Source organism: Hydractinia symbiolongicarpus, chromosome 10 (genome assembly GCF_029227915.1).
Source record: "Hydractinia symbiolongicarpus strain clone_291-10 chromosome 10, HSymV2.1, whole genome shotgun sequence".
Taxonomy (NCBI): Eukaryota; Metazoa; Cnidaria; class Hydrozoa; order Anthoathecata; family Hydractiniidae; genus Hydractinia; species Hydractinia symbiolongicarpus.
This window is the reverse complement of record NC_079884.1, coordinates 13,281,894-13,309,041: the sequence shown is the minus strand read 5'-3', so window position 1 is coordinate 13,309,041 and position 27,148 is coordinate 13,281,894. Positions and strand designations below refer to the sequence as shown.

Sequence of the window (27,148 nt, the reverse complement as noted above, 5' to 3'; positions counted from 1 at the left end):
CCTATCGTAACTTGTGGTATGTAATATTAGTACAACGTTTGCCGTGATGTACAAAAATACTATGCATATGTAGTAATAAAAAGTATTAGTGCAGTTATGCGTAATACTATGCCATATTAAGTTGGTTACGGCCTATGTACGGGGAAAACTATACATGTAGTAATAAAGAGTTCTATTACAATTATGCGACATGCTATGCCATGTTATGTTGGTTATGGTCTATCTACAGGGATATATGCTTGTGTTGTAAGGATGTTGGAAGATGAGAGTTTATGTGTCGGGTCCATTTGGTTGGAGGGGTAATTCAGTCGACGTGTGTTGGACTTTTTATGTCAGTACAAATACAAAGTGGTATAACTTTATGTTGTACGTCGTGGTTCAGTGTTGAGCTAGTGTTAAATGGAGTCGATGCCCCCGCCCACTGCGCCACTACACAAAAATTATAGAGTTATATGTGGGACAATATTCGTGTATCGTTTTCGTCGCGTCGTAATGCTTTTCGTCGTGTCGTATCTTTCTTCGTGGCGTGGTTTTCTTCGACTCGTAATAGTTTTCATCGTGTCGTATCTGTCTTCGTGGTGTGGTTTTCTTCGCAGGGTAATGGTTTTCGTCGTGGCGTATTACTCTTGTTGGAGTGATCTCATGTTTCGTCGTGTCGTATGTCACTTCGTGGGGTATTTCACTTCGTGGCGAAATAGTTATGCTTTTTAACACGGAATTACTAATTTCGTGAAGCTTTTACGCAATATATTTTACTTTCTTTCTAGTGGCTTTGGTATTTCTACTGGGTAGAGCTATAGCTAGCTATAAATTTTTAGCATGTTACACTGTAAAATCTATTATCTATTTTGTAGTTTAAATGGATACTGATGAAAATACCAAAAATCAAGTAAAGTAACTACATAAACATAAATTATTACATAAAACAACGTATAATATTTCTTCATAATCACAAATGTAAAACTAACTTTAAAATAGAATATAATTTTTAGCACTAAAACAAAGGTTTTTTCATGTGACTTGGATTTCTTGTAAGCGCTACACGAATTTAGTAATTTCGTGTTAAAAAAGCATAAACATTTTCGCTACGAAATGAAATACGCCACGAAGTGAAATACGCCACAAGGTGAAATTCGCCTCGACGAAAACAAATACGACTCAACGAAACGTAAAACCACCCCACAAAGAATGATACAACGCGACAAAAACTACACCACGAAGAAACATATGACACGACGAAAAGCATTTACGACGCGACGAAAAGCATTTACGACGCGACGAAAACCATGTACGAATATTGTCCCATAACTCCATAAAAAACGGGGTCTTTATTTTGCAATAATAGCCCGTTTTCCCGATTGGAAAATAGGATTGATTTGTTGTGAAATATAATCACCCCCTTTGTGTAACTACAATGGCAGCATCATCATTCCCTTTGTATCAGAAGTTATACCCACAAAATCCCACCGCAGGAGAGCTGAATTTAGATGGATTGAGCGACGACGAAAAGGAGCGAATATTGCAGGTTGTTCAGAAGGAGCAGGTAGCTATTATATATAATGCATTCAATTAGCTAACTCAGTCCACTGTCCTTTTGCTGTAGATAAGGTTAAGATAAAACTTTGACAGGCCTTTCTTTAATTTTAAATCTTAATATCTCTAAGTGGCAAGCCTTAATCTAATTATTTACATATATTAGAATTTTAATTTGAACAGATACAGTGTTAGCTAATAATTCCCATATCCCTTACGAAAATCAACAAACAGAAAAGTGCTTGTGGTGAGGGGGGCACACACAAATCCATTGTAAAATGGGAGACGTCAAACTGAAATCTATCCTCTGTAGCTACCCCTGTTCTACCCAAAATGCGAAAACGGCCTGTTTACAACCGGGACAGCTGGATTATGTATGCATGGTCCGATAATGTTTTTTTTTGCACTTTTTATGTCGTGGTGACCGGATTATGAACACTGATATAATGGCTGGCCAGGCAGGCTGTGATAGGCATTTTCTTCGAACTTTTGTGAATTAAACATTCTTTGGAAGATAGAACACCCCTAAAAACTAGACATGGCGAAAGAAAAAAGCATCGATGTAATTCTTAGTATAAACTACTCTTATAGTAAATACATTTCAACATAATATATATACTTTGAAGTAACTAAATTTCACGGAACCTAAATTATTCTTTTTGCAGGAATTAAGTTTGGTGAAAAGTTATTAAACTTGCAAATCCCAAAATTTAGTATTTGCCACGAAATTTCGTTTCATTTGAGAACAACAACAACTTTGTCAGGGCTATTTCCTTGTCAGAAGTGATGACAAATGTTATAAAAGTGATGGGCCCTGATTATTTATATCTGTTCTATAAGTCTCAAATAATATTTGACTGTCATACATAAGCCAGCCTTCCCCGATTATGTGCGTTCTATAATAAGTGAGAAATAATATAAAAATGTCATACATAGCCCGTCGGCCTCGATTATGTTCGTTCTATGAGTCTCAAATAATATTTGACTGTCATACATAAGTTGGCCTGCCCTGGTTATGTTCGTTCTATAATAAGTGAGAAATAATATTACACTGTCGTATATAAACAGGCCTGCCCTGATTATGTTCCTTTTATAAGTGCCAAATAATATTTTTTGAGTAATAAGCAGGCCTGTCCTGATTATGTTGCCCTGATTATGTATTTTCTGCCCTGTTCTTAACTGTGGCAAGCTGCCGTACTTAATCGGGCCAATGTTTATTATCCAGCTTGCCCCGTTTATAAACCGGGCAGAAAATACATAATCAGGACCCGGCTTATGTATGACAGTTAAAATATATATTTTGGCACTTATAAACAATGAACATAATCGGGGCACAGTCCGGCTCATGTGTTTGACACTTGGATGACTTGCTATAAACTTTGTTTACATTTTTTTGGCAGGCAAATAGTTTTTTAACCAATCAGATCTTCCAAAAAGAATTATTAGCCAATTGAATTGCTTTATTTTGCCTGCCAAAAAAATAAAAACAAAAAGTTCAATATAGCAAGTCACCGGCTTTTATATCATTCTTGACAAGCAAATAGCCCTGGTGGCAAAGTTCTTGTTCTCAAATGAAATGAAATTTTGTGGAAACTAAATTTTGGGATTCGCAAGTTCAATAATTTAGGTCATCTTGAGAATTTAATTGTCACGAAAAATAAAAACTAACCCACCCATCTGCAAATCTAGTTCCATGAAATTTAGTTACTTCAGAGTTTATTATATGTTAAAATGTGCTCACAAGAGGAGTTTATACTAACAATTACATCAAGACTATATTTTGCTATGCCTTGTTAGTTTTCATTGGTGTTTTTTCATGCAGAGAAAAATTATGCTGAGACTTTTTTTTTTGCCATGCCTAGTTTTCAATAGTGTTTTATCTTGCAAAGATAAAATTACGTCAAAAAATGCCAATCACAGCCTGCCTGACCAGCATTTATATCAGGGTTTATAATCTGCTAACCAAAACATAATCCAGGCAAAAAAAACATAACCAGGCCATGCATACATAATCTCACCGTCCTGTTTATAAACAGGCCATTTTCGCAATCTGGGCTGAACAGTAATATCCATGCACCAAAATATCAAGGATTTTCCCTTTTTCAGTTTTTTTCAATTATGATTTACACTATGACTTTAATTTTATTTTACATGTGCACGATATTTATCACCTTCACGTGCACGCACCTTGTGTCAGAACTTTTGTTGTTATTGTTAACCTATTGTTAAATACATGAGCTGTTTTTGCATATTAAACAATAGAGTTCATGTGTGACATCCATCATTATGTGAAACTATACGATCTATGGCATTCTTTTCGCTCTCTGCAATCCTGATTTTATGATATTTAAACGAGCTGCAGCGTTGCTCTTGCTCTCTACGATCCTGTTTTTATGATTTTTAAATGATCTCGGGCAATCTTTTTGGTTTATATGATCCCGTTTACATGATTTTTAAATGATCTACAGCAATCTTTTCGCTTTCTACGATCCCGTTTTCATGACTTTCAAACGATTTAAGCCGATCTGATCGACCAAAACTAGTATTCGAAACTACTATTTTTAGCCGCATGCACCAAAATCGAAACATGTGAGTATCGAAACAGTGTTCTCAAAAAGCTAATATAAAAAGTTTTATTATGATTGCTTTAATTTTACATTCTTCGCATAAAAATTATTTTAAATTAAACACAAAATCTTTAACGCTTTACGCGTGTTTATTCATTTTTTGAAAAATATATATCTTTCAATAGCTTTGGTGATCGTTAACACTTTTAAACAATAGCATGCATGTTACCTTTAAGAACAAAAGGTTTCATCATATCTTATTGTGATCCCTAACGATACCATCATGAAAAAGGCATCATAGAATCTAAGAGATCGCCGTAGATCGTTTAAAAAATCATGAAAACACGATCGTAGAAAACGAAAAGATCGCCGTAGATAGTTTAAAAATCATGAAATCGGGATCGTAGAAAGCGAAAAGATCGCCATAGATTGTGTAGATTGAACCTATGAATACGCAATTTTACTAGTTTTTTCAAAGAAGTAAACCTCGTATATTCTACTTCTTTTATTTCTGATTTCGTTTACAGTTCGTATCATTTCTTTTCATATTTTAAAAAAACTTCGTTTCATTCTTTTGTTTCTGGTTTCGTATTGAAATAATTATGCGTAGTTACGCCGGTACTTTTAAAGTTCGTTTCAAGATCGTATAGCAATTTACTTCATTCAAAGTTTGTATCATTTCATTTAGTATGATAAAAAAACTTCGTTTAAGTTCTTATCATATATTAAAAAAGTTCGTATAAACTTCGTTTACATTTCTTATTTTAAACGAAGCACTTCGTATGACATTCGTTTCACGAAACGAAGTACTTCGTAGCGTTTGTATAATTATACGAAAAACGGTACGAACATTTTGAGACAATCCCTAATATATTTATGAAATGTTTTCACGTTGTCTTCTGACTTTTGATTGGCTTTTATTAGGAAATATAAGTTATCAATATTGTCCATGGGATTATGACACACTGGTAAGGTTAAGGGTTTTCAAAACATAAAGGAAGAGCACATATTCTTTCATTCAATGTTTTAAATTACATTATACAGCATCCTCCAGAACTTCCATGATTTGTGGTCTACAACATATATAGTGAACAACTGGTAACAGTTTTTTTTAAGCCAATGCCACCAAAGGTCTCCCTGCAACATCCAACACAGTATGCCATCTCCCCAATTTGGTTACTTGGTTACTAACATTTGGTAACATTCACTCTCCCATATTGAATTGCTACCAAATGTAATTAAACCCGAGTTTTTCGTACAAAGTACAGGACGTATAACAACTAAGCCACAGTGCCATAAAGGTTACAAAGCTGCACTTGTTTGTGTATTTTTTGAGCCATGTACTTAATTGTTTTTTATTGTTTTCATTGTAGCATAACATAACAATAAGATATGATGAAGCCTTTTGTTCTCACATACAAGTTATTACTTAAAAGCGCTAATGACCACAAAAGCTATTAAAATTTATGTGTTGTTAAATGAACAGACACCAACTGCTTTCATAGTTTTTTTACCAAAATTAAAAATGCAATTACTATGAAGGTTTGATATTTATAGGCGAACAGAAAAAGATGGAAATATGAATGGAACTTAAAATTTCATCTTTTATAGCTAGCAATTCAACAATATTTAATCATTTTTCAATTTCAGTTTCTACTTGCTTGTCAACATATCGTAATGGTAAATTCATTAAAACAAACCTACCAATTTGCCACATAAATCAGGCATCTTATGCATCTGGAAACAATTTCTAAAACTTGTTAAGGTTGTCAAGCCTTTGTTGCATCCTCTGTTAAAACTGGGCTCTCTTCTGTATGCCAAAAATGTTTTTAATAGTGAAGAATCACATTGTTAAGTTTTTCTTGATGGCTTCACATTTTTTTAAAGGTTAGGTATAAATTTCAATCTTTAAACTCTTGCAGATAAAATATTTAACGTTTGACTAAATTTAAAGTTTAACCAAAACTTAAACCAGAATACTGACTGACAGCGTACTTACCGGTAGCCTAGTGGTAGAGCGCTCACTTACAGTACAGGAGGTTTTTGGTTTAAACCCGGGTTAAGTCATGCCAGAGACAATAAAAGTGTGAATTTATCCATTCTGCCTAGGGATCGTCTCAAAATGTTTCTATGTTTTTTTCGTATAATTATACGAACACTACGAAGTACTTCGTTTTGTTAAACAAAGTTTAACAAAATTTAAACTTCGTTTAATCGAAGTTTTTTTATCATACAAAATGAAATGATACAAACTTTGAACAAAATAAATTGCTATACGATCTTGAAACAAACTTCAAAAGTGCTGACGTAATTGTGCATAATTATTTCCATACGAAACCAGAAACAAAAGAATTAAACAATTTTTTTTTAGAATACGAAAAGAAATGATACAAACTTTACAAAAAACCAGAAATAAAAGAAGTAAAATATACATGGTTGACTTCTTTGAAAAGACTAGCAAGATTGCATATTCATAGGTTCAATCTACACAATCTAACCGCGATCTTTTCATTTTCTACGATCCCGTTTTTATGATTTTTAAACGATCTACGGCGATCTTTTCGTTTTCTACGATCCCGTTTTGATGATTTTTAAACGATCCACAGCGATCTTTTTGTTTTCTACGATCCCGTTTTGATGATTTTTAAACAATCTACGTCTATCTTTTCGTTTTCTACGATGCCGTTTTTATGATTTTTAAACAATCTACGGCGATCTTTTCGTTTTCTACGATCCCGTTTTGATGATTTTTAAACGATCTACGGCGATCTTTTCGTTTTCTACGATCCCGTTTTTATGATTTTTAAACGATCTACAGCGATCTCTTAGCTTCTCCGATGACGTTTTCGTGATTTTTAAACGATCTACGGCGATCTTTTCGCTTTCTACGATGCCATGAAGACGATCCCTAAAGATCTTAGATAATAAATCCAATTAAAATAAACGAAGTTCGTATAACGAAACGAACTTTATAATTGTTGAAAAAAATATAAATTCAATATAATGACTATAGATAATAGTCCAATTATAATAAACGAGCTTCGTATTAGCAAATTATTATATGAACTTCTTTAAAAATGATACGAACTACATACGAAGTTTATTTTAAGTAATACGAACTTTATATATACTTGTAATTTTGATGATACGAAAAAGTTCGTATTAAAAATAAAATGATACGAAAGATTTAATAAATTGATACAGAGTTTTTGATATGAATTATATGAACTACGTACGAACATTTTGAGACGGTCCCTTAGTTTTCAGCATCAGAATAGGATTGATATCTTTTTGTCTAGTTGAGTGATTCCTGTTTTCGCACAACTCATTCAAATGGAAGCTTTAAATGCACTGGGACCCCCCTTTTACGACCCTTATTGATAAAAGTACCAATAGGAGCTGAAGAGGCTATTCCCAGTAACCATTTTTCAATTCTTAGAAGCAATGTAGGAGAGATGCTTACCAACTTTGCACTTTAAAACATTGAATTCATAATTTTAGCGAGAAATTTAAGTATGAAACATTATACTAGTGTTGATTTTAAAATGTTTCTCAACACTAGGCTGAATTAAACATGTAGTCCTCTTTAAAGTATGGTGTCTATATATCTCACACTGAAAAATGTCTTAATTTTAACTGATCTTGTTTTTGCTGTGGTTTGATAACTTATGACAATACAGAAAATCTGGCAATTTTGAAAAGCAAAAATGTTGATGCACTGTCAAAAGTCAGTGCTTCATCCATCCTTACAATTCCTTTTTTTTGTAATCCATACAATTTATTTTTTAGGAATTTGTGTCAAAAGAGACTGCTAACTCCATGAAAGTGTAAGCCTTTTATATATTTACATGTGTACATAAAAAATCTGTAACCAAACAAATTAAATGGCCATGTTTTATTTATAAGTGATGAAGTTTTTGGGTAGTTATAACACCTGCTTTCTTTTACTCTTTATAAAGGAAAAAGTAAAAATATAGTCTTTCAATGTTCTATTAACTCTTTATTTGAAATTCTGTTGTTAAGAGAATCTTCTCTCATAATTCTAGCCATTTATTAAAAACATAACATAGCATTATAAACCTATGTGTAGAAATTGTTATTTGTAATTCATATTATAGCCAAAATATGGAAGGCCAGTTGAGCAAGTTTACAAACTTGATGAAGGGATGGCAGTTTCGTTGGTTTGTTCTTGACCCAGAGAAAGGAACACTCACATATTACTTGGTAAGAAGAAACAATTTTAGATAACAGGGGTGTTGTTTTTATTATGTCTCATTCACACAAATTTTTGCACATAAAAAATTAGTGATTTTGGTCTTAAATCGCGCGTGCCAATGCATCTTTATCTGCACAAAAATTTAGAAAAAATTTTTATTTTCACACTGAATATATCTTAATAAGGTATCCTGGTGTACAAATTGAAATTTCTTTTGTAGGACAAAGAAAAATCACGTCATCGTGGAACACTTTCCTTAGCGGTAAGTTTATAATGAGTACTTAATTGAACACTATAAATACCAATGTGTTGCCAGATTGTTTTATGCTGTATTTAGTGCTATTGTGGTGATTTTTTTGTAAGTCACGTAGTGTTTTGAATCAAACCATATTTAGCTTTTTTCTGTCTTATTTTTCTTTTTCAATGTAACAATGTAACTGCATGAAAATTTTGTCTTAAATTTTTAAAGGGAAATTAACTTTTCTAGGGAAAGTTAAGTCTCTAGTTTTTTACACATATGCTGGAAATCCCTTGTATGATGAACCAACAGTAAAAAATAAATTATTAATTAGGTTTAGACCAGCACTGTGCTGGAATTTTCCATCAAATAAAAGTATGTTGGCTTTTTTCTTATTTCAGGGTGCAGTGATTTCTCCAAGTGAAGAAGATTCCATGTCGTTTATGATCAGTGCATCCAATGGTGAAGTATACAAATTGAGAGGTAATGCACAAATTTTAGTGGTAACATTTTAAGAACCTATAGTATCCACAAACTCATATAAAGGAATTTACAACTTTGTTTCTTACTGTGTTTAATAACAGCATATAGTCTACACCCCCTCTTCTGCAAATGACTTCACAAAACGTTTCCTCTAAAAAAAGGAGATACATGGAAGACGAAATCATGATGCTGTGCTTGTCCCAAACACTTATTAACTTTTTCGCCCCATTATAGCTTTGCCATGGTCCAAACTAAAACACGAGGTCTTGTTTTTTCATCTGCTTTCTTGACAAATACTTTTTCTATCATTGTGTTAGTATGATGTAAGTTATTTTATTTTGTGTTGCTAGGGTGTTAGCTAAAAAAAATTCACATTTGTGGGCATTACCTAATTGGGAATTTTTTTAGAGTTTCCATGAGGATGTAAAGTGGTGTCCAGATAGAATATTTTATAATTCTCGTCTCAGATGCCTGAAACAACTCTTCTAACATTTATTCCTTGTAACCTTGATAAAAGATTTCAAGTCATTATCACATTTTTTAACTCGTGCAAGTACAGTATTTGCTTAATTGGACAACCGCCTAAGATAACAATACTGTTCTCAGGCTGTATGTTCAGCAGAAAGGTTATACTCACACTTTTATTTTAGCACTGGAAGAGAACTCTACCACAAAGCTTCCAGTCTGTTGTAGATACTTTCCTGTTAAAAGTTTACAAACATATGTGGAAATGATTTCACAACCAACACCAACAAAGTCCTTAAAATGATATAATGAATTCATTTTTTCAGGAAATTGGTTCATTTCTGGAGCTACACTAAGATATTTTTGTAGATATCTTCATAGTGTTGACAATTGTGAAAGGATTCAATAAACTCTGTAAACTAAGCATGTGGAAATTTTCAGAATTAGCAACGTTAGAGTTTATCTATGCATTACAGGTTTTGCTGAAAGTTCTCAAAAAGTCACATTCATCATGATCATCATCATCATTCTCGGCTTAACGTCCGTTTTCCATGCTAGCATGGGTTGGACGGGGTATATTAATGACCCTCTTCCAATCTAATCTAGACTGTGTTAGATTTAAACTCAACTTCCTCTCTATCAAGTCTGTCCTTATAACCTCCTGCCAAGTCTTTCTCGGTCTGCCTCTGGGCTTTGCCCCAGGAACTATCAAGTCTCTACACTTTCTTACCCAATTATCCTCCTCCATTCTTTCCAAGTGCCCCAGCCAATTCAATCTTCTTATCTGGATAACATCTTTAATTCTACAGAGACTTAGCCTGCTTCTTAGCTCATCTGAACTCTTTCTGTCTCTCAGACTGGCATTACACATCCACCTAACCATTCTCATATCATTCCTTTCTAAACGGTCAAGATCTTCCTGCTTCACTGCCCATGTCTCACTACCGTACAACATAACACTTCTTACACAGACTCATACAACCTACCTTTTACCTCAATTGACAGGACTCCGCTAATCAATAAAGGAAGTAACTCTTTAAACTTTTTCCAAGCAGAACCTATCCTGCAAGTAACACTTCTTCCAACACCCCCTTCACTGCCCAACATATCACCTAAGTAACAGAAGTTCTTAACTATTCAGGGATATTAAAGGCAGAAAAGTTGACAAATGGAATTAGCAAGAGCACAATGTAACTTTCTACAACTTTTTCTCAATATCGGTTTGTTGTAGCTATAACATTGCTTTTTGGTAGGTTCCATATATTATTTTAATAACAACAACAACAAAATGTTTTCTGATGTCCTTGAATATGAGTTCGAATTAATAGGGTGTTAAGTATCTGTTACAGGATGAAGATAATAGCTAAAATTCAAAATAATAGTGGGGTTACTCTAAAAATAAGAAGGGTGGGGTTCCTAATAATAGGGGGATTGTTTTAAAAATAAGGGGTTCTGTCCGCTGGCACAAATCCAAACTTCAATCAGTAATAAAGGCGAAACAGCTGTTTGAGCATTCAAATAATGGCGTCCCTAAAGAGCTCTACTACCTTTCACCATCTTGAAGTAATTTTTAAAAAATCTAAACAGTGTGTGAACTGAACTGAATGCAATTAAGTTGTCACAAATCCTAATTCAAAACACATTGTGTGGTTTTCAAGCTTGTTACACACTTTGCACCTACAGCATTAACATTTTCGTTTTGACGTTATCTGAAATTGTGACACTTTAAATCAACACTTACAAAGTTTTTATTTTTTTCATTGTTTTTTGTGGTGTCACATGTTTTGCTGAGCATTTCACCAGTTGTTATTGTTACTTTCGATTACCTCCCTAATGGTAGATAGGGTTTTTAATATAGTAGTTATGGTAGATAAGTCAAAGTTATTAAACATATTTTTCTGTTCTTACACATTTCATGTAAAACAGTACAATCTGTCCAAATATCTAAGATTTCCTAATTTTTGGTAAGATCTTTTAAATTTTTTAAGTGGACAATTTTTAGTTTTGTGACTATGTAGGTACTGATGCTAAAGATAGACAACATTGGATAAATCTGATAAGGGCTGTAGCTGAATATCATGGACAAACCATAGTAAAACCAGTTCGTCCCCCACCGCCCAAACAAACACCTAGTTTGTTGAAGAGAAGCGCAACAGTTTCAACAACTAGTCCCAACATTTCAAAAGCTTCACCACTACAAAAAACAAAAAGTTTTAGCCATAAAACTAATAGTTCTGTAAATCACTCAACTGTGTCAGCAATGCCACCTGTTAATCCAATACAAGAAGAGTTAAGGAATATTAAAGACGCTTTGAACAGTGTTGTGGAATATCATTCATCTTCAGTGGAAGCATTGGAGGTACATATTTTCCACCAGACATTTTCTCTTTGATTTCCTGCAAACTTGTTTGTTAGCTTTACGTTTTGTTTCAGAATTTTATTAACATGGATATTTCTTACGTTACAGTGAATTTATTTTTCAGCAAAAACTGATAAGATTTCTTTTATTTAGAGTGGTCCTGAAAGCGGAGATGTGGCTTCGCCTTTAGAGGAGGTACCGTTATTTATGTCCGAATTTATAAATGTTGTCATTGCTTGCCAGTGTGTGTGTGTGTGTGTCCTTTTTGATGATGTTACTATAAGAAGTAGTAAACTTTGAATAATAATGTTACTATATACATGCATCGAAAGTGTAAAAAGTTAATGCAAAATATTTTCCATTTAGCAAGTTCTGCTTCTGAAAGCAACGTCCCAAGTAAGTGAAAATAATCTTTTAGTATTTTGTTGCCAGGTTAATAAATCAAACACCTAAAAATCAAGAAGTACACTTTTATTTTTTTGTTTCTATTTTGTTCTCTTATTTTTCTAATACTACACAAATTTTAATCATGAGTGATGTGCTTGGATTTAGATTAGGCATTTTTTGCAAACCGGTTACCAAAGAAATGTTACAATATTTCTCTGTGCAAAACTTTATTAAATCCCCTTTTGATCCGTACTGTAAATATGGAGCTTAATTTTATTAGTCATGTGCGATAGCGAAGTGGCCAATGAAGTATGTCTGTCATCACAGCTTTTATCTGAACCTGTTCATGGTTTTTCACATGCAGCAAATCTATGGTTTTAAAATTAGCTAAATGTTGTTTTTCTTGTTTTCCTAAAATATATGCTCCTCTTCATGATGTCACAAGGTTGCATGCAGGGATTGTGTAACATTAAAAAAAATATATTTTTTTATTTCATGCAGGCTACAGTAAATATACTTCAACAATGCTACAGTATTCTTCAACAACAGGTATATGGATGTTATTTTTTGCGATAATTGATTTTCTCCTTTTGACTTTATTACTTTATGCAGTTTAGTTCTCAATTCTTAGGTCATAAATGCATTTCCAGTTCTTACAATATTTTTAGGAACCAAGGGGAGGGGGGGGGGGCGGGGTTGCAGGGGGTATTACATCGCACCTAAAACATTTTTAGTAAATTTGCTTTTACCAACTAGGACTATGTTTCCATTAGACAACAAGCATTTTTTTCACACTCCAAGAAGTATACAACTTAGGCATTTGGTTTTTATTCGATAGATCATTTGTCCAAAAAATTTATATCTCAAGCCTTAAAACCAAGAAGTGCAAAAGTAGTCATTCCTGTAATCTGTAATGACCATTTTTACTTTCAGTTTTAATTTTTTTTGTTCTCTTATTCATGAATGTTTCATGAATAATCATAGCTGACATGCTCAGAAATGTTGCTTTTTTATTTTGGTAATTATCGTAGCTGAGTTATACATCTAACTCAAGTAACAGGAACTTTTAAAGAAATAAAATATTTTATTGTTTGTAGTCAATTGATTTGCAAGGTTCAGCTCATGCAAGAGGTCTCCCAGCTGGTAAGTAATCTGATAATGTTAAAGGGGCACTCCACTGAAAAAAAAATATTTGTAAATAATGTTATTTTGATTAACCAATACGTAAATATGTCAAAATAAACCTTTTACAATCGTTAAAAATCTTTATTTATACCTTAATCGGGTCTGTGAACATCTTCAATTTCAAATAAATTTGCAAGGTCGCGTAAAGTCGAGAAGACTAGGTCCGAATAGATGAGCATACGTCACATCGAGCAGAAAGTCCATAATCCCAGCAGCACACCTTCTAAAAGTGTGTTTACTTACTGTTTACATTGTTCGTTGATAAGACGTCTTGTAATAATGACAAAGATTATAACTCAGAAAACTTAGAATCGGATAATTCTCTTCATGAAAAAGACTTTACAAAGGTACAGCCAAACGACCTCGAACAAAGGAGAAATTAGTAATGATGCAAAGTGACGAGGTGTCTTTTACTGACTCAAAGCAACGTTCTTAGCAAAATATTTTCTTTTTAAAGAAATAAAAAATATATTTAATCGCTTTTTTTTACATTCTTTTCGTCAAAAAACTTTATCATTTGCTTTAGTAAAAAATCTTTGTTACTTTACAAGCCAATTTATTTTTATTTCACAGTTCAGCAATATCATCTCTCCGCGCATGCTTTTTTGGGCACATATGCGCACAAATTTTATCTAACATTGAAACTTTCTCCGTGATGGAGGACATTGAAATGCGTGATCGAAAGATCGAATAATGTTAGTGTCGTGATAAGTTTGTAAAACGGGGGTATTAATATTTTTTTAAAAAAATCATTCTTATGATTATAGTAGGTCATAAATGTGTTGCAGAAGGTACTGATTTATAAGTGGTTGTTTTGACAAAGCTGTTTTAGAAACTACATTATCAGCATTACATGCAGCCCTAAACAGTAGCAAAGATTGAATAAAATGGGCACATTTACCCCTGGCAGGTCTTTTCATCAAAAAAGCTTCTTTTTTGAAAAACCAAGAATAGAAATTCGAGCGCTACGAAACATACATCTGTAACTAGAAAACTTTTTTGTTGGTGTTTGTATTGGAAATTGGTATAAGGTGTTTTTATTTAATATAAAAATGTACAAAACGTTATTTGGTTGTGTTCTGTGGATACAAATACAAATAATGAAATGAGAAGAAATGGGAAACTTTGATTGTGTTCACTAGCTAAAATGGCATTTTTACGAAGTGGCAATATTTTAATATGGAAGTTTATTTCCTGGAGATCTCATTTGAAAGAACTATCTGTGAAGTGCGATAAACATACATAAAAACTTTGATCGCTTAGTAGATCACATGTACGACGTATTTTGTTTAGCCATTTTTGTCTGAGTTTTTTCTTTTTAACATTCAGGATTCTGTTTAAACTGACTTCTTTACACTTCTCTGATCGATTGGTACATCGAAACGCAGAGCAGCTCACCATTTTTTAAAGATTTAAACGTAAATCACAGACAAAAAGCGATTTAAATGTAAGCTATAGGTCTTAACATAAACGTTCTCTGCGCTCGCCTAAACTTTCTGCACGATGTGATGTCATTTTTTATAATCGGGTCCAGTCCTAAATGAAATCGTGCCTGTCTGTTTTTTTATGAGAAAAAAATTGAATATGCGAAGGCTAGCACAACAATTTTATATAAGGAAAACAAGTGAAGTAAGTTTTTTTTTATTGCTTATGAGTACGTATAAAACAAAAAAAAGTGATTTTTACTGGAGTTCCCCTTTAAACTACGAGATTGTTAATTTATTTTTAAAATGAAAAAAATTTAAACCTAACTATGACTTGCCTTTTTTAAATGCGAAAGTCTATTTTAATCTTTTGGCATGTTGGTTTAAGGAGCACTAAAGTGCTCAATATTGCACAATATTTAAGAGCACTTTTGCATGCACTGATCGTTTTGAAAGTCAAGGTTTTTACCTTTACGAGTATTGTAAATGCTGCAGTGTATAATGACGTAATTTCATATTATCAACCAATCACTTGAATCGCTGTCATTTTGAGTTTATGCACATATTTCTGTTTTCAGTGGACATTGTGCCACTTGGTACGAAGTGGACTTTTACCTTAACTATTACTTTTTACTGTTGTAACGGAAATAATGTCATTGAAGATGATAGAGTGATTAGGTTTTCACATATGTATATATATCTTAACTGATCCATATCTTTCCTTTCGTAGGTGCTAAAATAGAATGGTTTGAGCCACAGTGAGTTTGTTATTGTTTAATACTGCCATTTATTATTTATTTATTTATTCATTCATCTGTTCATCTTTCTGTTGTCATCTCGCTTTTTTTATCATAGCAATACAAGACTTGATCGTAGTGATTCTACTGAAAGTATTGAAAGTTCTGAATCTACAGTTGATCTGTCAGCATCTTTAGAAGGTACAATGATTTGTTCTTGTATATTAAAATGTATATTACTATGCAGGGTTTTTTAATTTAATTTAATTTAATGGTGTGTATTACACTTTTTGTTTATGCTTCTGACCTTTTGTACTCATTCTAAAATACCATGATGATATCTGATATCATCTAAAAAAACACCTGCATCCCTTCAAACCATAAGCAATATATAAAATATATTTTGAAATGGCATAAAGTTGTATTTTGTGTTAAAAAAAAACTTTGTATCAGACCATATTTCACATGTAAATGAACTAAAAAGAAATAGTTTTCGTTGCTTTCAGATTTGTGTCGTAAAGATAATTATGTTCTTTCTCTTAGATTATTTGAACGTAGCTCAGTATGCAGATTACGAGGAAGCTGATCAAATACGGGATGCTGATGAAAAATTAGAAGATATGGAGGCACACAAGAGTGTTGTACTTCATCTGTTGTCGCAGTTAAAGTTAGGAATGGATTTAACAAGAGTGAGTCAGACTAAGAATCGCGTCTCGGTTTCATTTCAGTATATCCATTATTTCTAAAACGTTTTGAGGTTTTTTTCCAAAATTATTTATTGGGCATGAAAGGAATTTAAGTTTTCTATAAGATAATATAAATATGAAATTAAATTTTTTCCATATAGCCATAAATCCAAATGTGTTCAATAAAAAAATTATTAAAATTCTCATCAAAAGTCCTTAAATCTCCTCAAACCTCGCTTATAATAGAAGTGTCAACCCTGTGATAGTCTGTAGTGAATACTGCTCATCTTGAAGCAAAAAAACGTTTTGAATTATAACATAGCACCCTAGTTACATATCACAATGTATTTAGCAACTGCAACAGGAAAACCTGAAAAACCTTTTTTTTTGCAACATGTACAAACACAAGGAATTTTTTTATAAATATAGCCAGGACGTCTATCATTGCACGTCTAGTTCTTTGACTGTAATTGGTGTATGATTTGAGGAAAAGTTTTATTATTAAAACGGTTAGCAGTGTGAACGGTGTATGATTTACTAAGACTAATTATTTTTCTGCTTGGTTTCTTAATGCTTTCAATTGAGACACTAGTTTACGAGTTAATTTTCCTGCGAAAACAGAAGTGATTATAATTGTCCTTTTGCTAGATTGTGCTGCCGACGTTTGTGTTGGAGAAAAGATCTTTATTAGAAATGTACGCAGATTTTATGGCACATTCAGACTTGTTTGTAAGGTAAGAAGCTGTCTTTCCTTTGAATAGCACTTGATTTCTCAAGATAATATTGTAACAAAACCTGATAAAATCATTTGTATCATTATAGAATATCAAATGAAAAAACTCCAGAAGATCGAATGTTGGCTGTATTGGAGTTCTATTTAACTTCTTTTCACATTGGTAGAAAGGTAAAGGAACTGAAATATTTGAAGTAGAAAAAAATAATTAAAAATTAATTACTAAACGTACCTTTTCATTTTTTACTTATTTTAGTCGGGTGTTGCTAAGAAACCGTACAACCCAATTCTTGGGGAACATTTTCATTGCTCCTTCGATAGTCAGCCTGACGAGAGTTTGTTACATCGAGACAGCAGCAGCAGCAGCAGCTGCGATTCGCCTCGATCAACCGACAGTTCTCACCGGACTTACTTTGTTGCTGAGCAAGTTTCCCACCATCCACCAAGTACGTTTATGTCTATCGCCTGTTAATTTTCTAAGTGCTGTTTTAAGGGGTGATAGCATAAGCTGGGTTGACTCACCGATAACCCATTTTCTTTGCAAAAGAGATCGTAACTTTTAGACACAACTACACCAGGAGCGGATTGGCATATTTTTAAAAATTACTTTTCTTCCATAAAATTTGTTATGCTTATGGAAAAAGTTATGTTTTTGTTCTTAATATGCTTTTATGGAGTTATGCGAAAGCTCAGATACTGAGTCAACCTCGGTTGTTGGAAGCCATGTTGTTGAGACATCTTATCAGGCTGATTCGCCTAAACAGATTGACTTAGCACATCAATTGTAACAGATGATGTGATACTAGGGAATAGCATTCTATTTCATTCAATTTGATTTTATATTTAATCACTTATGTATAATTTTCTTATTTATTTAACTTCTAGTTTTTCTTTTATATTTTGCGTATTTTAGTCTCCGCTTTCTACGCCGAATGCCCATCAAGCAAAATTTCTTTGAATGCTCATATATGGACGAAGTCAAAGTTTTATGGTATGTCTATTGGCGTGGTGAATGTTGGCGAAGGTAAATGTCTTTAATTTCTTAATTTTTTTGTTTGTTTTTTTGCCATTTAAGGTTTTATGTTTTCAGGATTTTTTTCAAAGATTTCATCTCACCTTAAAATCAAATTGTATGTCCAATTTACTTGTTGCTTGATAGCCAACCATAACATTCACAAAATTTTAGAACTGTGACAAATCTACCATTTCATTGTGAGAAACGTAGATGGTAATGTATCATGGTAATTCTTTGATAGGTGTCATCCACTTACCTGAGTTAAACGAAGACTATATCTTCACCTTTCCAAATGCTTACTGCAGGTGCGTGTTATAGATTTATTTGAATATGTGATTTATTCGACAATTCTGTGTTCCCGTATGGTTGTGAATGAGTGTTATCATTGTCGTAATTGTTAGTGTCGGTGTTGTTATTGTCGGTGTTGTTATTGTCGGTGTTGTTATTGTCGGTGTTATTATTGTCGGTGTTATTATTGTCGGTGTTATTATCATTGTTGTGTTATTATTGTCGTTGTAGTTTCTTAACTCACTTCTTTTCCCCTTTTTAGATCGATTCTAACTGTTCCATGGATAGAATTAGGCGGGCGAACATTTATAAAATGTCCACAAACAGGCTATAACGCCACCCTTACTTTCCACACAAAGGTAAATGATATGCTGAAACACGTCCTACTGTGAGGAGTGACGATTTACGAAACATTTCCGTTCATAATTTTTCTTCCTGTTGCAGTATCCCTGAAAAAAATTATAGTAGTGCATTGAGCCTTTAATAAAGTTCCTAATCAAAAAAATACTTATTTACTCGAAACCCATATAACTCGATTATTTGGTAATTTTTGGTAATTTTTCTCAAAAAGCAAATTAAAGGAAGGAAATAGTTTAGAACAAAATCAGGAAGGTTGTTGAGAACGAGTTAGCAAAGAACCTACGACAAAAAGCTGTATAGTGGTCCAAGTTTGTCTGTTTCGAAAATTTCGGTACTCAAATATTTTACCACATTCCGAGTTACCAAGACTCGACATGTAGTTTCGTTAATGTTTTTTAAAGTTATTTCGTTATTTTTTTATTCTTTATTTTCAGCCTTTCTATGGTGGAAAGCCCAATCGTGTCACGTGTGAATTAAAGTACGATTTTTGTTTGTTATCCTGATTTTACCTGAAAAACTGACTAGCCGAGGTGAAAACTGGGCTTTAGGTTAGTCGGGGAAAATGTTAGTTACTAACATATTCCCCTTAAGTTGGGTCTAGGGTAAAGAAAATTACTTTTTTTCAACTTATATTTTTTTTTCTCTCTTGTAATCATCAAAGTGCCTTATTTCATTGAAAACTAGTCGATTGACATAGGAACCAAATTGAAACTTTCCAAAAAATAGACCTGTTGTAAAGTTCCCAGAAGATTTTCAATCGGGTTCAAGTTAGTCGGAAAAAATTATTAAGGGGGGAAATCGGAAGCTTTGCCCCGTTTTTTCCTCTTGATAAGAAATGTATTTTAACTTTCTACCGAGTATTTACAACTGTTTTTTTTGTTATTGTTTTTTAGGAACTCTTTACATGAAAATGAGGCTAGTCCTATTATATGTCGTGGAGATGGATTTTGGGACGGAGTGATGCATTTGGATTTTGAAAATCAACCAGTAAGTGATCAATAAAGTAACTTCTTCAATGAGGTGTGGATTTGCGGGTTGATTTTCGTAATGCAGAAAAGTATTCTTTTAGTTGGTTTGTTAAACTAAATGAAAACAAAGCTCTTGCGCCGCCATTTTGTAATTTCTTCTTTGTGTATGTACACAGTGAATGATGCTTTCAAATCTTTGTAGGATAGGAAGAAGAGTATTGATGTGAGTAAATTGAAAGTCTCGCCGAAACGAGTACGACCTCTTCAAATGCAATCCGAACACGAATCCCGAAAGTAAGCCGTTTTCTAAAATTATAAAATTAAAAATTAGCCTTGTGAGGTATAAATATCTCAAAAAATCTATCTGGTATCTTTGGTATAAAAATACAATGCATTATTGTATCCATTGCAAGCTATGCCTGTTTACAAAGCTCTTCAAAAATTGATGACAACGTCTTTGTCAACTGCATTTTGGACCAAAAATCAATAAAAATCAATGTACTTTTTAGGCTTAAGAGTTTGCAAATCGAAAAGTTTTGATATTTTTTTACGTCTTTCCAGTTTATTATTTTGTGACGAAAATAACGCTGCTCGATAGAAAATTTACATGGCTTTTACACCATACATACTTTTATATACTTTTTTCGCAGTTTAGGAAATTAGACATTATTCCCAACACGGGTCATATGTGTTTTATGTATCCATGCTTTTTTCTGTCCATCCTTCAGCTTAACTTTTTATAGACTTGTAGTTAAGAATATATGCATTTTAGACTATGGCATAATGTAACGGAATCATTAAAAGCTTCAAAATTGGAAAAGGCTACAGAGGCAAAACACAAGGTAATTTTCAGCAAAATATTTCTTTTTGCTTTCTGCTTAAAGTCTTCCAGGCTATACATGCAAAATTGTTTTTACTTCTTTCTAGTTGGAACAAAGACAACGCAATGAAGCACAAGAACGCTCTACGTGTGGAACTGAATGGAAACCCAGGGTTTGTGTTTACTTGTTTGCGGTTTATACTTAAGACAAATGGAAACTCTTTTCAGGATTTCTTTACCTTTTTACTTGTTAAAGTTGGCAAAAAGCTCGTCAAAAATGTAAAATTTACGCTAAAAATCGTAGGGACTTGGAAATTCAGGAAAAAAGGTAATGCTGAAGTTAGCAACAATTTTAGTGTTTGGTTTAAACCTAAGAGCCCTGGGTATTTAAACATTAAATAGTTCAAAGTGCAAAATCTGTTAGAAATAAGGTACATTTAAAATTAAGTCTCGATATCTTTAGAGAGGGATTGTAGTTAGACGAATCAAAACAAGTTAAAACTAGAGAAGTAGGACTTCACACATTTGAATACGCTGTTCAAAAGTATAATCTGTCTTCATTTCAGCTGTTTCAAAAACATTCTGACTCGTGGTTACTTAATCCTAACCTGGCACTCGTTGCAAGAAGAAAAAAATCGCGTTCCGCTTCATCAACTTAATATGATATCACATTTATGTAATAAAAACGTGGGGATAATTATGTGGAGAAAACCCGGCGGCTTTTCACGTTTCGGATACAGCTGGATAAAGAAGAGAGATAATGCATAAAAAAACAAGATTCTATAAGTCGAATCTAGCACATCGAGTCAAAGTCAGCAAGGTATTGTTAAAAACATGGATATAGAAAACTACGTCACAGCGTTACCAAAAGTAGATTTTTATAGATTTATATTTTATTTTTATATTGTATTAATTATACACTAAATATGAATTGCAATCGTCTTCGCGTAGCTTACTTTTAACTTTTTGTGATAAGTTACTTGTCTTGAATACGCGAAACGGATTTTGCTGTCTGTTGGGTCCGTTAACATTTTGATTACAGCATGGCGTCGTCGTTAAAATGACGTCGTTAAAATGACGTCGTTTAATGAAACAGCACTGCAAGAGTTTTAATGGTGTCATAATGATCTTGTGTCGTAAACCATTAAATTAAATTACGCTAATGAGCACTGTGGCTTAAGGAAAACCTCGACATCTCGCCGAATCTGATTCGTTAGTCTTACTCCTTCTGACGTCATCAAACCTCAGATTAATGAAAAAAATATAATATGGTTTAATCGGTGCGTTTAAGAGACTAATCATGAGAATAATTTGCTCACGTGAGGCAAAATGTTATTAATTACTGATCTTGTAGATATCCCGTTACTTTTGTCTTCTAATAAAGATAAAGTTCTTTCAGCTAAACGTTCATAAAACCTCCGGATAGCTTGTGTCTTTCGTGAACATACCTCACCAGTTAATAGCAGTAAAAATCTGTTCGGCAATTTATATCATGTCGCCAATGTCCACTTTGGTTTCAACACGTTGCCTAAAACAATGAGTGCGTAGTTGAAATGAAATAATCTACGTTGGGGTCCACGAAAACACAAAATTCAGGGGTAATGGTTGTGCTTACGTCAGCAATAAATTAGCACATTTTAAGAGTTTAGATTAAAACAAATTTTTTGAACATTAAGAAGTTCAGAAATTCTGAACCTTGTTCCCAGAAACGATAGCTTTTTAATGTACCTGTGAGAGGATTAGGGCAAGGTTGTAAGAATTTTGATTGGGCTGTCCAATTTCATTGTGTTTGCTGAAGTTACTTTTCATCAATATTGCCTTCTTTGCCCAAAGTATTTTACTTTTTTACTGGGGTAAAAAGAACACAATTTTTAAATTAAGAGTAATCCTGATTTTTCTTCTTCTGGATTTCTATTTTTCTCTCTCTACCTAATTAGCAACTCACCTACTTTTGACTTCACCTTCTTGTTTTACCCATCGACATCCAATCGAACTTTCACGAACTTTTGAAATCATATCTTCGTGTTGTTTATTTAAACGAGTAAAATACTTCAACCGGTTCCGTAATCTTCGACTAGTATTGCCGTTTTCAGATTGTTGTGAGGTCATGTCCTGAAGTCTCATTTTTTCTTTGTGTAACAACAATGTCTGCTGCTCTTGTATTTGTCGAAATCGTTTTAATAATCCGTAAACTTCTCTTTTGTCCTCCTCTTCTAAACCATTTCGTCGCCATTTTTGCAAATCGGTTCTAAGTCGGCTCTCGATCTCCACTTTTTCGTGCTGCATGTTTTCACATGTACCGACAAACGTACCAAATCTATACTCGGGAGATTTAACGGCCGGTGTTTTCTAAAATAAAGGCAGTGGTATAAAATTTAATCCGTGTATTAGTAAGATCAAACTGGCGCGAAAAAACTCGTAATTGTCGATTATGGTCGAAAATAAAATCGTTTGATGTGTTTAAGATGTAAGTCATAAAAATAAAAAATAGAAACCTATTTCGTACCTTCTTTTAACTCAAAAGAAACGAAAAAAGAAAATTAGGAGAAACTTTATAATTCCAATATAAATTTGTAAACGTTGTTTATTTTAGGTGTATTAATTCAATGAAAATTTCGAAGGCGATTGGGTAAAAATGGCATTAATTGAGATTTCTTGCTTGAAGGCCTTCTCTTCCCCAAAGAGCTCTGGGGACGAGAATGACTTAAAGGTAGTTTGAGGAAAAAATTTGGTCGAATCAGTAAAAAAGTTGTAGCGGAGAAAAAGGGTTTCGTTATTTTATTTTTTTCTCTTGAACTCTTTTTCTTGTTTTTCTTTTCTGTGTCATATCCAAAAGCAGTTAAAATGTCACAATCTCGTCCCCAAGTCTTCTTTTTCGCTATCATATAGCCAGCAAAAGCGAAAAGAAGCCCTGGGAACGAGTTTGGAAATGTCACTATTTTATAGTTCGCCACAATTACACAATAAATCGGTGTTGAAGGGTTAGCAAAAACTTAACCAAATAATCTTTTTATTGAACACGTGGAAAATGGTGTACTTTTATGACACCGTTTTCCGACAATTGAGATTCTTAATTTTAACCCTCGTGATTCTTGATTTGTGTGCCAGCCTCAAATGTTATTCTAGCCTAATTATGTGGTTTCCTATAAATCAGACGACAAAATAATTTTACAAATAACTCATCAACACGAGTTTGTGAATTTTTTTAATTTCTCAAAAAACAAAAAAAAAATTGTTTTTTTGCTTCGGATTGTAATTGCCTTATTGTAGGTCTGTATTAAAATCTAATGGTCCACTTTCAATGAGTTACACAAATTCAATTCAATTTTTATCCTTTCAGATTTTATCTTTCCTAAACGTATTGAACTTACATATGACCTGGAGAATAATATATCCCAATAAATTTATTACTGACTGACTGACCTCAAGCAAGAAGCAAAGAAATTGGTACTGATAATAATTCAACTGCTGCTAATTAAGCCATTGGTTATTAAAATACAGGAAACATATACAGTGACTGTAGATTGTATGGAAATTTTACATCCAGTGACAGTTAAAATTAACACACTTACCTTGAAGACGGCGTACAATAAAACGACATATAAACAATAAACACGTACCCGGGCACATCACAAAACACGACATAACCATGTTTGTGGATAAAAACATTACGTCACTACTGTAAAAAACAAAATAACATACTACATAAAAACATATAGACGTTTGTAGACTTTGTGAGACGTTTGTAGACCATGTAAGACGTTTGTATACCATGTAATACATTGTGTAAAACATCAAAGTATATCAAATATTGTTAAAATTTCCATGTAAGGCGTTAATGTGCCATGTAAGACATTAACATACATAGAATCCTCTAAAGACACTAACATACCACGAAGACATAAATACACTGTTTAAGACATTACACTGCGCATTAGAAACACTGACTATGTTTCTTCGTAAGACGTAGATGCCCCATGTAAGGCATTATCGTTTATTCAAAAAACTTGAAAGTGAAATAAGAATATACGGTTAAGAAATCGCTCACGTCAGCAATAAATTAGCACATTTCTAGATTTTAGATTAAACCAAAAAAACTAATGCCCAAGTCAAGTCCGTTGAACATGAAGTTAAAAAATTCTTGCATTAGAAACACTGACTATGATCCTTTGTAAGTCGTAGATGCCCCATGTAAGGCACTATCGTTCATTCAAAAAATGTAAAGTGAAATAAGAATATACGGTTAAGAAATCGTCTCTTAAGGCAAACGAATCTAGAAATAGCGCTATTTCGGGTTAGACTGCTTAGTGTGGAGACACTTTCCACATTTAGATGTTATTACTCGACCTCCTTTCTAGGCCTCTGCTCGTCAACGCCTTGATATAAAAATGCAGAGGTCTAGAAAATTAGGTTGATTATTACCCTGATCTACACAAAACATGATCTCACATTTAACGTTAGATGAAAAAACAAGATGTTACACTCTTTGTTTACTGCTCGTTTCCACGCCGACACATCTATGAACGTCGCTCGCAAATGACAGAGCAGCAGTACTTACCACATGACGATGTTTTTCTGTCGGTACGGCGGAAACACTGATATATTTATTCTTGTGACCGAATGATGCACCCATATTTTCGAACTATTTTCATCCTCGAACACAAACGCGAGGTAGCTGCTTGCAAAAAACAAGCTGCCAGATGTTATGTTCCGATTTTCATGAATCAGCCAATCAGAAGCGAGTATCAACGCTACCTTTATTCAACTCAATGTGAGGCTATACAGAAAATGTGTTCTGTTCACACATTCATAACGCCAGTTAACGGCAACCGATAAAAAATGTTTTGATCAACGAGTTGTCTATAAATCTTTTTATTTTTTTCAAAAATCTTGGTTTGGGAGAGTTGAAAGTTTAGCTCGTTATGCGTAATTATGATATCATCGCTCAGAAACAACCCACACACCTTCATAAACTCTTAAAACAGCACGTCGTTTTTCTAATCATGATGTCATGCATTAATTAGCATATTTTTATCAAAACTTTAAAAACATGTATTTTTCTAATGTAATTTCGTTGTTTAGGAAGAAATTGTTTCTATTTTGTTCTTATTTTTCAGCCATTCCCAACACCTTGTTCTTAAAAAAAGACACCCTTCAGGAGCCAAGTTTGACTTCAGAAAGACTACCATTCAAGTTTTTTTCGTTCTTTTTCTTTATTTTTGCCATATTTCAAGGACTTTAGCATTCAGACACAGAAGTAACCCTGGGTAGCTACATCCAAGACGAATGAAAGAAGACTTAAAACCCATTGACAAATAAACATGCCTTTGAATAGAACTGGCCTACACTAAATAAATGTTTAGTCTTAAAGGGTCTGCATTTTAGTCACCATTACAAGATAAAAATGTATTTCTATCATAAAACTAATTATTAAAAAGTCTGGAGGGAAGATCAACGTATAACAAGATTTAACAGACATGCAATATTGATTCCGTTTCTACATATTCTTATTATTGTATTTTCTACTAAACAAAAAAAACATAAAAAATAAAAACTATTCAATTAGTCATTGAATGTAAGACACTACCACCAGAATATAATGGAAAGCATATTTAATATTTTTAAAAACTTTGTGTGCGGTAGATTCGATTTAAACAAGAAAAAATTATAATACTGTGGTTTTTTCTTTTCTTTTTTTGACGGGGGATTATTTATGGACAAATATTTTATTTTGACGGTGGAGCGCCAAAATTAAACAAACAGAAAATAAGGCGGCAATTTGATTGGTCAATCATCAATTGTTCTTCTGTTATCAACCAATCAAATTTTAGAAAGAAATATTCCTAGGTTATTTCTGGAGTGAAATGTGACCGGCTTTGCAAAAAAATTATTTACCGCCCTTTCGAGGTGTACGTGGATAAAAGTGTGCCCGACTGCGTTCGATATCTATCCCAAAAAGAAAAAAAGAAAAAAATGCTAAAATAAATACAAAATTTATAAAATTATCTCGCAGAGCTGGAACTAATGAAAGAAGTATTTAACAGAAGCTGCGTTGGAATTGAATGAAAAAGATGTAACGTTAAAAAATTCTTGTTAACTTTGAGCACCTGCTTTCACTATTCCCATCTCAACTATATGTGATATACTTACAGAAACGTATTGAATAAAAAAATAGTATTGAAAATTACAAATGTATGTCTAGAAAAATTATGTTTTTAAATACAATTTAAGAGAGGGGAAATATTCTTGTTCAGGAAAATGATCAGCGAGGGTTCTTTTTTAAAAAAAAAACAGAGAGGAAAATTCTAATCGTGAGAAAAGTGCTTCATATGAAAGAGATTTTAAAGCTTATTTTTTAGAATAAAACAAAAGGGAAAAAATGGGAAGTAACACAAGACTACACGACCACAGAAACACATCCTCAAAAGCTAAAAATTACACCAGATATAAAAAATCTAAATACTTTTTACAATAGATAATCTAAGATCATCAATATCCTCTACGATGGAGGATTAAATTAATATAAATACGAAGAACTTTCGCGCTTTTTTTATGTAAAGTCATCTTTAGTGTTTGCCAACGTTAACCACAATAAGCACTGTCTGTTGCTCTATAAACATTACCAAATCCTGGAGAGATATAAAAAAATTAATATTCAATTCTGGAAAACAAATGCCGGCAACG

The 27,148-nt window shown here is 33.1% G+C and overlaps 3 protein-coding genes across 5 annotated transcripts in view; 1 reads left to right on the top strand and 2 right to left on the bottom strand.

Moving 5' to 3' along the window:
* The first annotated feature begins 1,387 nt into the window (after nucleotides 1–1,387).
* LOC130613342 (oxysterol-binding protein-related protein 11-like) lies at nucleotides 1,388–21,414 on the top strand. Its single transcript, XM_057434700.1, has 25 exons — nucleotides 1,388–1,543; nucleotides 7,890–7,927; nucleotides 8,219–8,324; nucleotides 8,537–8,578; nucleotides 8,956–9,037; nucleotides 11,521–11,861; nucleotides 12,015–12,056; nucleotides 12,228–12,257; nucleotides 12,750–12,797; nucleotides 13,346–13,391; nucleotides 15,588–15,615; nucleotides 15,713–15,795; nucleotides 16,138–16,283; nucleotides 16,929–17,014; nucleotides 17,103–17,184; nucleotides 17,270–17,459; nucleotides 17,927–18,037; nucleotides 18,270–18,333; nucleotides 18,579–18,675; nucleotides 19,111–19,154; nucleotides 19,570–19,663; nucleotides 19,847–19,938; nucleotides 20,417–20,486; nucleotides 20,572–20,637; nucleotides 21,031–21,414. Exons 1-25 carry the CDS (start codon nucleotides 1,415–1,417, stop codon nucleotides 21,121–21,123), a joined length of 2,250 nt encoding a protein of 749 aa, XP_057290683.1. The 5' UTR covers nucleotides 1,388–1,414; the 3' UTR covers nucleotides 21,124–21,414.
* On the bottom strand, nucleotides 21,323–25,161 carry LOC130613352 (uncharacterized). Of its 2 annotated transcripts, none has more exons than XM_057434710.1 (3): nucleotides 25,023–25,161; nucleotides 22,410–22,813; nucleotides 21,323–21,992 (listed from the first exon to the last, which is right to left on the bottom strand). In XM_057434710.1, the coding sequence occupies exons 1-3, from the start codon at nucleotides 25,095–25,097 to the stop codon at nucleotides 21,950–21,952; spliced, it is 522 nt and encodes a 173-aa protein (XP_057290693.1). In that variant the 5' UTR covers nucleotides 25,098–25,161; the 3' UTR covers nucleotides 21,323–21,949. The 2 variants fall into 2 exon arrangements, with proteins under 2 accessions (XP_057290693.1, XP_057290694.1); XM_057434711.1 differs by having other exon boundaries at nucleotides 22,414–22,813.
* The window catches only part of LOC130613340 (protein crumbs-like), a 24,218-nt gene continuing 22,092 nt past the window's right edge, over nucleotides 25,023–27,148 (bottom strand). For both annotated transcript variants that reach the window (XM_057434697.1, XM_057434698.1), the window contains exon 15: nucleotides 25,023–27,093. The gene's annotated coding sequence lies outside the window, so the exon portion shown is untranslated. The remainder of the gene's footprint in view (nucleotides 27,094–27,148) is intronic.